At 40.0% G+C, this 13263-nt stretch overlaps 1 protein-coding gene across 1 annotated transcript in view; it reads right to left on the minus strand.

Annotated features, from left to right (window-relative positions):
* ITIH5 (inter-alpha-trypsin inhibitor heavy chain 5) overlaps window positions 1-13263 on the minus strand; it is a 264445-nt gene that overhangs the window by 200877 nt on the left and 50305 nt on the right. Inside the window, exon 2 of the mRNA XM_086918959.1 lies at window positions 12420-12464. Within this exon, the coding sequence (XP_086775085.1) occupies window positions 12420-12464 (45 nt within the window). The remainder of the gene's footprint in view (window positions 1-12419; window positions 12465-13263) is intronic.

Raw genomic sequence — 13263 nt, forward strand, 5'->3', positions numbered from 1 at the left:
AACGCACCAGTTCTCTGACCAGCATAGTTGAAGTCTCCTAAATGAAGGCAAGAGAGTGGGGAGAGTCAGTGACCTTTGAGCGCAGTAGCTGTCAAGGGCAGCTTTTCAACTATTTATTGGTGAGATCACTTCATCAGTCAGTAGCCCTACTTGGACACTATTGACACCCCTCTGCCTTTGTCTTCATCATGACTCTTGTAGATTCTGATTTACATTTGGAGATACTGGCCCCAACAAGCAACCCCTTCACAGACTTGTGTCAAAATACACTGTAATGTTGTTCCATGATCCAGAGAATTCCTGTTCAAAGGTCTCACTATGATGAGACATAGGGGAAGAGATAGGGGTATATTTTTCAGTGTTTATTAGATGACGTTGATTTTAATATTGATGTATTTGTATTTATTTATTTGATATAGAATTTGGAATTGCAATTCATCAAATGTACATTTTTTACTTTTGTAACCCTTGTTTAAAGATTCTAGGATGCAGGAAAAAGAGTGAAGAGGGAGACAATGTAAAACCATAAAGAGACAAGGGACCAGATGTATCAAAGGGTTTTGCCGATTCTGTGTCTATGGGGAAATGCGTTGATACATACGGCCCAAGGAGTTTCATAGATGTAGATGAGGAAGGGCGCATATGACAGAGATATAGTATCTTGTGAAGGCATCTCTGTGTTGTGGCTTTAGGAGTGGAAACTCCCATAGCCATGAATAAAATATATAAGAAAACAGCAGCCATTCTGCTGATGTTACGGAGCAACTACACATATGAGATCTATCGTGTTTCAAGACAAACAATCACTGGAGAAGCCAATGGGATTAACGTTAAAAGTATGTTGTATATATTGACAGCATTTTATAATGAGGGCACAAATGTATTAATCTCTCTTGGTGTTTGCAAGTACCAGCAAAGTGTAACAAATTAGCATTTACAACCCACATGGATTTCTCCTTATCCAACTCTTTAACCAAAATCTGGGCATTGGCAAATAAATATTTGCTCTAGGTTTTGAAGAAAGAGTTGGCTAAGCAGGTACTCTAGTCTAGTGTACATTTTTCACTGCCACTGGACTTTGCCTTCTTCGACCCTGCTTGAAATTTCATTTATTCAAAACTATTTACAATTATGCCCTGGCACCATCATCAGATGACTGGCCAAAAGATGCCCACAATTGCCACCATTAAGTCAGTGCCAACATTATGCTTGGCTGGCGCATCATGACATACATACCCACATTGTATTATGCATTAGCATCATATTGCAGGTACCAGCTTTATATCACATGTGGGTGTCCTGGAGGCTCACGAAGTTAGAAGAATTGCCACCATTGTGCAGTAGAAAACCGCATTATTCAAATAACTATCACCATAATGCCACAAATATCACTGAGCCATGGATGCTCCAAATATGACAAGAGTTGCCACCATTGTGGCAGATTGAACATTATGCTCGGGTGGGCACGGTTGTACAATAGATGTTCACACCATGCTTATAATAACCACTACACTGCCATGAAGGCCATTATAATATGGTTTTGCTTTGCTATAGGCGAGCACAAAATGCCAAGCATGACCGCCACTCTGTCATGACCATAAATATGTAGTACATAGACAAAATGATTCGTCGGGTGCCCACTATATGCCATGGATTATCAGCAGAGGTGGGACAATGCCATGGATGTTTAATTGTTGCTAAAAATTCCTACCACTTTGCTAGGGCCAGGAATTTAGTGGTCAACACAAGAAGCGGCATGCAGGAGGCCCTGTATTGCTACAAGAAGAGAAAAATGAAAGCACACTTGTGATTGGCCAGAGTACACAACCTGGCTCTTACCAAGACTTTCCTGTCAAGCACAGCTTAAAACAAAATAATTGATGAAGAAGTCTCGGAAATGCAGTTTTCAATATTCATACTGCCCATGGAAAATAACCGTACAATGGACAATGCGTTTGACAACTATGTCTGAGATTTTAAAAAAATCAATGCATGATGGTTGAAAGCATTTTTCGATGTAAAGTAGTTCCTCTGCAATGCAGTGCAAGCAGTCCATAAGAGACTAAATGATACACCAAACATCCAACAGCATGAGATAAGGGAGTAATCCTGTGGGTGGAGCTCATTCTATGTATATTTAAACTACAAATAAAGTTGTGCTAACAGCAAAAGTGGTTTGGTCATGTCTCCAGCTTACAGTTTAATGCCTAGAGGTATCAGTTATCCTACGCAGGACAACGGTGTATATAATGGCATTCTTCCATTCTATCTAGCCTCAGGAATTGATAAAATCATGTGAATATTTGGACGAAGCAGATTTAATGTCATTGTTCGATTATGAAGTGGGCTAAACAGTGCTAAGACTGTTTAAGACGAAAATTTTTATAACAAACAGAAACAGATCACACAATTTTCAAAGCTCGATTGCTGACCTCGCATTGACAGTTTAGTGAGAAAAAGACATAGGGCATAAATCATGACAACTGCTAAGATATTGTTCTATTTTTTGCCCCCATACACTTTGGTGCACTTTAGGCTGCATCCGCCAATGCACATAACCTTGCACCACAAGATAAGGATGTGTGCATTCTGACAAGCACGGGTTTTTATTTATACTGACGAGGTCCATTACCGCACAAAAACTATGCTTTATTACTCTTCTCACTCTGCATGTGTGCTGTAGAGTGCCACTGGATTCAAGCTCGCCTGGCTGATGAAGGGCGTTACCCAGGATGCTTGTTTCCGGTTCAGGGAAGACCTGGCTTGGCAGTTCAGGCTGGACTGTTCTCATGAGGCACAGAGTCAAGACTGAGTTGCATATAGCTGGGTCTGAACTGGGGTGGCGAAGTGAGCTAAACAATGATGTTGGATTCAACCCAGATCTGTGACTGGGGGGTGAGTGTCTGAAAAGTTTCAGTGCTCCGTCCATCATCTCCTTGTGTTTGCTTTGTTCGCCCTAAGTTGGCGGGTATAGCAAGACGTGGGTCCCTTGCTCACTTTGCCACTGGATTTAAACTAGCCTGGCTGATTAAGGGTGTTACCCAGAAACAAATCCCAGGATGCTTGTTTCCGGTTCAGGGAAGACCTGGCTTGCAATGCGGGCTGGACTGTTCCCATGAAGCACATGCTCAAGACTGATTTGCATATTGTTGGGTCTGAACTGAGGTGGCGAAGTGAGCTAAAGAATGATGATGGATACATCCAGATCTGTGACTGGTGGTGAGTGTCTGAAAAGATTCAGTGCTCCGTCCATCATCTCCTTGTGTTTGCTGTAGAGTGCAGACATCATGCAAAGTAGGTAAAATGTGGCGATTATTAAAACTCACTCTGCTGTCAGACTTGTCTTGAGGGGGTGTCATTTGTGGGCAAAATTCACTGTCTACAAATATTAGTGGATAGGAATTTCCCATCAAAACCCATGGGCGGTTGCATGGGAATGTCCTTGTACCAGTAGTCGTGCAATTCCTTGTTACAAAACAGGGCAAATTAGCACATAGCTCAAATCATGATTTGCGTTGGAAAGTAAATCCCACTAAAACACACTGGGTTGTATTTGCATCACTCATGTCTCACAAACAAGGCCAAAGTGTTGGTAAATCTGGATCTAAGTATTTTTTGCACCTGGTCCTTGCCCCTCTTGTGTATTCCTTCACTCACTATAATTATAGATACAGAGGCAGGACCCAGACTGCAGCTGGAGCTAGTCGCACCCGTGAGTAAGTTTTAGAATCACAATTTAAAGTGATATATTTGTATCCAAGTAAAAAGAAAAACACTTAACGGGTTCCTATGTTAGCACTTATTCCTAGAAGATAAAGTTAATGTCTCTAGATTCGATTATGGTTTTGTACCATGGAACTTTAACGTGAGACTATAATATTTAAAATTATTCTGGATAAAGTAATTAATAATCATGGCGGTTGCTCGTTTTCTAGTGCAAACAGGTGTGTGTGTGTCTTTTGAGTGTACGAAAGGGTGTGAGAAAGGGAGAGAAAGAAGGGCGACTGTGTATGCGAAGAAGAGTGTGTGTCCCGTTGTGTGTGTTTATGTCTGTGTATTCGTCATTTCCTTTAATTCACCTGTTATAAATCTTGCAAATTCAAAGGCAAGTCAATACTAAATAGAGCCCAAGCAGTGTCCGCAGCTGTTCACAAGTCAGCTATGCATGTTAAAGGTTTCTCATTATGTACACAACACAGGCTGAGTAAACTTGTCAGTGGGTCATTTGTCGCGGCAGTTAAAGCTCTTTTAAGGCATGTGCCTTGATAAAGAGTCCCTTCAGGGCTGTCAGGAAGCGGGCTCTATAGATCAAATCACTCCACTGAAGCCAGGACCGCACAAAAGAGCATCCCACAGCGCACACCAGAAGGTCGGCCTGGGTGTGTGAGGTCAGCCGGGGATCAAAAGGTATTTTCCCTCGGTGTGCTGTTTGAAGAAGCCTTGTCATTTCTAAGCAGGAGGTGGCAGGGCGCACCTTTGTGGTACACACCTGCTCGGTAGGCTGTATTTACTTAACTGCCTGCTATTCTTTGAAATTGCTATTTCATGACACATTTTGTCTCTCAAGGACACTGTCGCGCTGAAAGCCATTTACGGCATTGAATTACGGGGTGTTTCTCCCAGACATCTGCTGCAGGTGATCTTTCCCAGGAAATAAATATAAAACATTTAATTACAGAATCCCTTTTTAGCAGAGTTGTCGGAGTACCAATGAATAAATAGAGACAAAAATGGAAAGGGCCTGAAACATGAGAGTAAATATACTGAGAGCACTGTGATAGAGCTGGAGCACATGTACTATGTAGCAGTCATTGACTTGCACTGTTTGACCACTTGAGATCAGCTAGGGAAACCCTGACGTTGCTTTCAATTCAGGAACAAAACTATGTTGTAGACACTAAGGGGCTTGTTTATGAGAGGTCTGTGCTGCTGGAGAGTCACATTATTTTGAGGTTCCGGCCCACCAGTCTCTCAATCACATCCATGAGGCGACGCAAAGCCACCCCGCGCGTCTTTGCATAGCCTCATAAATACGGATGGAGTAAGACAAAGCAGCGCAAGTCGCTGTGTTGCCTTACTCTTAACAAAATGGGGTGACCCAAATGTGGGAACATGAAGCGCGTTGATTTTGTGGTTAATAATCTAGTCATACCCACTAAGTGAAGAGATGTATTTGCCTCGCTTATGATACTTGAGTAAATACGAGTAATGGTTGTCATGGCAACGTTCGTTAGTCCGTTGTCTATGTCAATTATGGCAAGCCTTTTTACACGCCCACGAACTATTGGTCGGGGGTGAACGCCGGTTTTTCAAACGAATGCAGAAAACTTGGTAAGGTTTCTCATCACATTTTTGATATCGCGATTAGCTACTTTTTATACGAGTACTGAGGAAATGAGGCTCACTACCTTGCCTTAACCCGACTTGTTGTTTTTTGTTTTTCAGCATCGTGACACAAGTTGCACTGATTAGCATCTTTGTATAGATTGCAGAGTAAGCGATTGCACTGAGGAACTCTATTTGTAGACCAACAGGAAAGCAAAAGGTAACCTTGGGTTATGTCTGTCCAGGCAGAGATTAAGGATTTTGTAGAACGAAATATGGGGACAGCACCAATTCACATTATATGGGACACCTTGAAAGCGTATATCCGGGGCGTTATTATTAGTAGGGACGCAAGGGAGGCAGCTATATTTCGTGATACAAAAAACCAGCTACAGCAAAAAATACAAGCCTTAATACATCAAAAATATTATAATCCCTCAGTAGAGTTAAAAAACCTATTAAATGCAGCAAAACGTGAACTGAGTGCTCACTATTTCTTAAAAAGTGAGGAAATCTTTTATAGGCAAGCGCAGAAATCCTATGAGAATAGCAACTTTACTGGGAAATTTTTGGCATGGCAAGTAAAAGAACAAGCCGCAGCCAATCTGATTCGTTCTCTAAAATCGCCTACCACCGGAGAAGATACCTCAGATCAGGCAGAAATAGGAGCAATTATGTTAACCCATTACGAAAATATCTACTCTTCTTCCCATATTTTGGACCAAATTAGTTTAAATGTATTTCCAGATAAATACTCTCTTCCATCACTTTCCAATATGGATCAAGAAGCAATGGCTTCTCTTTTCTCTATTAAAGAATTGGAGCAGGTAGTTAAAAACTTGCCACATGGTAAGGCTTGCGGCCCAGATGGTTTTCCAGCCGAATTTTTTGTTACCTTTTTTGGCTCTCTTTCAGAAATACTTCTTTTATTAGTAAATTCAATGCTTCAGGGGGGACCAATCCCGACATCTTTCTATGATGGTACAGTGGTTAGCTTTGTGAAAAAAGGAAAAGATGCAAAAGACCCAAATTCCTATAGACCTATAACTTTATTAAACTCGGATTACAAAATCATTACAAAATTGCTTTCTATTCGTTTCAATAAGGTTGCGTCACAGTTAATTCATACAGATCAGAATGGATTTATAACTGGCCGCCAACTGCTCACTAACACACATTATTTAGCAGAAGCACTAGATTTTTTTGAAACTCGTAAGGTATCAGCTTTAATTCTTCTTTTAGACGCAGAAAAAGCTTTTGATTTAGTAGTTTGGGACACTCTTTTTTTTATTTTATATCGATTTGGTATACCTTCTCAAGTCATCACTTTGATTCGAAATTTGTACCAGGGAGCAAAAGCCCATATTCTAATCAATAAATTGATGGTTGGGTCTATTCCTGTTCAGAGAGGAACGAGACAAGGATGCCCTCTCTCCCCCACTCTTTTTGCTTTTTTTATCGAGCCTCTAGCATCTGCAATAAGAAAAAATAAAAATATTTCTCCACCGATAGATGGTATGGATAAGATCAAACTGTACGCAGATGATATTATGCTTCTGTTGAAATCCGATATGCAGTCACAAGAACAAGCCTTTCTCATTTTTTCACAATTTGAAGCATTGGGGGGGTATCGTATTAATAAGCGGAAAACTGAGATTATTATTAGCGGGAATAACAATCCGGACCTGCATCCAGATATTCGGAGATGTATAACTAATAAACCCAAAAGATACCTAGGGGTTTATTTTTCATCTACAGTACGTGATCTATACACGCTTAATTTTGAACCCTTGATTAGGAAAGTCCGTGCTATGTTCCTAAGATGGGATGCACTTCCTTTATCTATTTTGGGCCGAGTAGCATTAATTAAGATGTCAATACTCCCACTTTTCAACTTTTTGTTTTCAACCATTTCTTGTTCCCTTCCTGGCATTTTTTTTTCCAAGATTGAATCTCTTTTTTCAGCCTTCATTTGGGCAAAAAAGACTCCAAGATTAGCTATAGAAACCTTATGTGTAGATAAGGATCACGGTGGATTGGGCCTACCAAATTTAAAAGACTATTACTATGCATATTTTGTGCAGTATCTTTCGAGATTTAAATATCCAGCACTTGGAGATGTATTGTTTATTAATTTTTTTTTTGACTTAATCTGCAAAGAATCCAAAATACCTTCTCCTCTCGCGATTTTTAAATCCCCCAAATTAGTCAGATACAAGACTTTGCGTTGGTTTCTTAAAAAGCGAGATATTATGCTGAAAAGGTACTCACTCTCTCTCCTGTCCCTAGTAACTCCATTAAGAGAGGCTGTTTTTAGATTAGGGACCAGATTAGAATTAGACATTACACTTACCTGGGCAAGATATGGGTTCATTAACTTATCAAATTTTATTAAATTTGGAGTCTGGTTGACTCCCGATGAGATGGCAGTGTTAATAAGCGGTAATTTTCTTCTTATGGGCTCATATGTAGCGCTGTATAGGTTACTGAGTATTATTGATATAACACAATTAAGCCAGATTTCTAATTTAACGAACGATATCTTTTGGTCCCCAGTATTCAAGAGGGCGGGAACATGGAGGAAAAGTTTGGCAGAAAATAGGGAGGAGGATCTGAGTGCCAAAGCGATAAATAAATGGCAGAAACATGAAAACTTTAATTTAAAGGAAATAAACTGGACAACACTAAATAAATTAAACTTCACGGTCCTTAGAGGGGCAAACTGGAGACGTATGCTCTTTTTTAGCAAATGGCTATTGTATTATACACCGGCAACGATGTCCAAAATGTATAGTAATGCAACGTCTAATTGTTTTAGATGCACTCAACCTGATTTGGCTAATTGGTCCCATATTATTGCCTTTTGTCCCAAAATCAAGGTTTTCTGGGAAAATATGTTTTTTATATTGTCTCAATATTTACATTTTAAGATCGATAACTATAATAATTTGATTATACTTGGGGTTGATCCAGAGCTTAATTTGGAAGATTCCTTGGTGAAGCTTTTGTACATCATTGTTGCAATTGCCAGATCTCTTATTCTTAAATATTGGAAATCAGAAATAATTCCAACTGCAGATGAATGTTTTCAAAAAATCAAGAGAGTTAGAAATAGTGAATTGAGGTATGCAAAAAGGATTGGAGCTTTACGTAAATTTACTAAAATCTGGAAAGATTACTTTGACTGAGAAAAGCGTATAACGCTGGATATCCGGGATCTCGGACAGTATGTGTTTGTTTAAATACAATCTTTTGTTTGATCTGTACCTATCTCGGGCAATTTCAGTGTATTTTCAGTTTAGTATGTTTAGATTTATATGTCGGATATTTGGTAATCATTATGTCATTGATTCTCTGCCAAGAACTTAATAAAAATATTTTAAAAAAAAAAAGGAAAGCAAAAGGTAAATACTCCTGATGCTAATATGCTTGTTAGTTGTGTTGAACAGATACACAATGGTATCAACTATTGATCACACCCTTTATTATTTTTTAGGGTTTACTTCATTTTTGAGACTTGAAAGCGCAGTGACTGAAGCCTGTTTTCCTATGATAACCAGTGGGTCAAGTTACACATCGTGGATAAGGTAATGGCGTGTGTAGGGAATCAAGTGTAATAAGGTCTTTGGATTAGTGATAAGAGACCAAGCTTCTGATTACACCGTATTGTGTTTTAGGTGTTAACATTAGCTTTGGGACAACGAGTGAAGACACGCCACTTGGTCCCCCATTTTAGGGTAAGCATTTTCAACCCCCCCCTTTTTTTGCGAGATTGAATTTAGTCGCAATCTAGTGCAACAGCCTGAATTGTATTCTCCCTCCATTTCAGGGTCATCAATATCCTTGGGTTGCCCTCTGTTTTATTCCTGATGAAGACTCGAATGACCCAGGTCCAACTTACCTATAGGCCCTAAGACGAGTCGAAACGTCGATGCTCCTTCCTTTAAACCTGGATCCTGTGACACTATTTCATGTGCAAATAATTTTTGGAAGCTATGTTCTCCCTTTTTTGAAAAATGTGTACAGAATTTATACTCGAGGCCAGGTTATTGTAGGACGGAAAACTGTGTAACCGATCCTTTGTACAGTAATTTTGTGAATAATTTGATGTCCTTATCTGAACTTCACCTTACACTTTCCTAATCACTCTTTACTCTTTGAACGCTCTCTTTGGGCAACCTATAAGCTTCTATCCTTGGATAGTTGTGATTTTTTGAAGATACAATGAATTAAAATTGTCCCTGATTTAGTAATTATCGCTGTTGCATTTTCCTCCTTTTATGAATTTTGTGCATTTATTGATTAGGGTTGATCTAAGAGACATGCCCTGAAATTATATGGAAATATTGATCATGTACTGATTGATTTAGTCTAATGAAAGAAAGGGTCACAGACCACTGTTTTTCAATACAGTGTTGCCTTCCTCTGCGTCAAGGAGACGTTCCATGGGCGTTGCTGTGGGTGTTCCCACGCAGCACCCATGTATTTTGACGCTGCCCCAGATTTACCTAATCACCAGTGCCAAAAAGTAGCGCATCTCCAGAGCAGGCGTAACAAGAAATAATTTTATTTATCCTCGTTTTTTCCTCTTTCCATGTATGCTGCATTTTGAAGCACACATAAGAAGAGGAAAATGACTTTGTGGATTGTTTTTGTGCCCCTTCCTTCTTAAAAACAATCCTGCCTGCAACAGACAATTTGCAGCCTACATTGGCACTAGGCACCAAATTGTGTGCCAGTGCAGGAGGAAAGGACAGGAAAGCACTGTATTTAATCAATATGGTGCATTCCTGAGCTTTCACATTTGTGTAGGGCAGTGCAGAAAGATGACTTGTGGCACTGCCCTAAGCCAATTCCTCATAAATTAGGCATTAAGGGCCTAATTCATATGTTGGCTAAGAGGGAACTCTGTAGCAACATCACAGTGTACCTTTCCTGCTAACATAGTGGTCCGCCCGCCTAACCTAAATGCAGGTGGACCATAGTTTGGCCATGGTGGTGACTACACCGTCAAAACTGTAGCCAAACTTCTCAGACGGGTTAAGGGCCATCAGAGGTTTGGGCTATATGACAGTTTGGCACATTTGGATGGATGGATCTATAGCCAGTTTCTACTGTCTGTCAGCGCCAGAAAAACCCTGGCAGTAAGGGACAGTAAAAAACACTAAATGCCCCCTTACTATGTCAGATGACTCCCATGGTGAGGGGGGCATTATCTGTTTTTTTTATTTTAAAAAAGAAAATCCCACTTTGGGATTATTTCTTTTAATATAAAAAAGAAAACAGTTGGGTGCAAGGTTCCATTAAGATGATGAAGCCCTGCACCAAGCTGCAAAAAACATTGATAGTGATGGTTGTCATTTTTATATTTGGCAGCTGACATCTCTGTTAGGCTGCTGGAGTAATTTACTCTGTTGTTCTGGCGGTGAAAAGGACAGCCTGTCAGCAATTAAATTTGGCACTAAGTGCCTGATTCATAAAGGCAAACTTATACTTTTGTACAAGTTTATGATTGTTTGCTATTCACAAAGATATTTTATGAGTAGCATATTTATGTCTGTGAAGTCTCCACACATAAAAAGATAGGATGGTCTTATCTTTTTATGTGGTGAGACTCTACAGTCAAAAAGATAATACTCTTAAAATACCTTTGTGGGTGGCAAACAATACTAACATTGTCGATTAGTACTGAGGTGCGTAGTCATATGGTTTTGAATCGTCGATGTAGTTTTATAAAGACCTGTCGGACAGCATCATAGATCAACCTTGGCACTTTTTAGGTGCTGTCTTTCTCACTTCTTTGAGAGAGACAAGAGCAAATAAACAGGTGGTCTACAGTGCAACCAGGATATCATTTCAGCATTGCTCCTGGGGTCTCCATGTCACTCCCTATGCCTCCCTTACCAATTTTCTTCTGTGGTCCACTCCCTACCTTCAGAATATGCCTAGTGATAGCCCGGATGCTCTCTCCAGCAGTGAGAGTGTCTGGAGGAACATGTTATATTCTCACCCCAAAAGAACCTGTAGAAACTACTGATTGTGTCCCTTCCAGAGAAGTGACAAGGCGTTGGGCCTCTTCAGTTATCAAGACATCTACACACTTGCACCCTCCTTGGTTCGCTTTAATCAGACTAACATGTTGTAGTGGACAATAATCAAAGACGGTTGAAGACCTTTCAGATTCACCAAAAGTAGATATAGTTACAATTGTCTTCAAACGAATCGCATACATAGAAAGCACATGCATTTTAATCAACTGCTTAAGTGTATCTGCAATCAAGTTGACAGAGTTATATGAAAAGGCAAGATAATCACTCTCGAAAGATAAAAATAAAGGTGGAAGAATCCAGAGGCAAACTATGGACAAGTCGAATAGTCCAATGGTGCAAAAGATCTGTACGGGTGACCACACTGGTTATGTAATGGAGAAGTCCACAAAGTGCTACTAGAGGTTGTAATTTCAACATAAGAAGAGAGATGCATGGGTGTCCTCAAACTAAGAGTCTCTTTAGCAAAACAGGTATGTTTTAAAGAAGCTTTGCAAATAGTGCCATTACCCTAGTGCTCTAGTTTTAAACCATTGGTATCAGATTCACATTTCACCCCACTTTGCATGTTGCCTCCTGAACAGAGGGGGAGAAAAATGGCAATGGCAGCAGGTAAGATAAAGCAAAGATGTGGTGCAAAAAAAGTGATGGCCTGACTGGCAACATAAAGCCATGAAAAAGTAATTTGCGACAGAGTTTTTGGGGACGGTTGACCAAGTTTTAAAAGACAATACATTCTACACTTGAATGAACTCACACACTCTTCATATTATCAGATAGGAAGGATCAGACATCCATTTAGAATGCTTTTCTGATTTGCTCTTGTATAACTGGGAGTTGGGTGGGTCAAAGACCTTGAAAGGTAATAGAAGACAGTGACATCTTTTGTGTAAGTATGTGATACCATTGGGATATCTTCTTGAAAAAAGAAGGCCTTTACTTATATTTCATGTTTAGAGAATAATATGCTTGTCTCGAAACCACAAAATGTGTGAAGGACTGTACATTTACATTATCCTTAGCTTGTCTCAAACTAGATATACACACCCGCCTCTGGAGAAAAGGTGCTTGTCTTGAGATCCGGAGATTGACCTATTAAAAAAAAAGAAAAACGCATTATTAAATGAGATTCATCAAGCAGCATCTCTTAGGGACATGTCACTGTTTGTACAAGTGTCCATTGGACGAAATTGTGTGCGGCCATTGATAAAACATAATTTATGCTTCTAGATAAGATTTTACTTATTTTACTAATACAGACACACCAAGGCGACTCCAGTCCCATGGGTCTAGTGCAATCTTTGCAGCATGGAGTTTGTCCACAGTGATATTTATTTAAAAAAATTAATTTATTTCTAATCACACATCAATTTTTACAAAGCAGTCAAAAGAGGGCTATATGATCACAAGCCAAGATGAAGCACAAGAAGATCGAATTAAATGGTATTTTTCATGTTGTCAGAGTTTCCGATGGCAGTGCTTGCCTGACCACATCTTAGCCTTCCTATATTTCCTAACGCACTTACATTTGCCTCTACATTTGTGATGAGAGGAGTTGTGGCATCTCATCCTTCACAAAACGCAATGTCCCAATCTAGTATCAACTCAAGTAGGTACCAATAAAATGGCGTGTCAGGATGGTGACTAATGGTGAAGCAGTCCTTGTGCCGTGTAACCTGATATGTTTATGCAAACTATTCTTATCTCATCCACACTTAGGGCCTCATTAGGATCGCGGACGGACGCCCCAGAGGATGAGGGAACGTCCGCATGGGCTGCGGCGTTCCCTCATGTGCAATTAGGATGTGACCGCCACCCTGGCGGTCACATCCTGGATATTTAACATTGCGGCGGGTGCTGCTTCAAGCAGCACCCGCTGCAATGTTAAAAG

The sequence above is a fragment of the Lissotriton vulgaris genome, chromosome 1_1, assembly GCF_964263255.1.
Source record: "Lissotriton vulgaris chromosome 1_1, aLisVul1.2, whole genome shotgun sequence".
Classification (NCBI taxonomy): Eukaryota; Metazoa; Chordata; class Amphibia; order Caudata; family Salamandridae; genus Lissotriton; species Lissotriton vulgaris.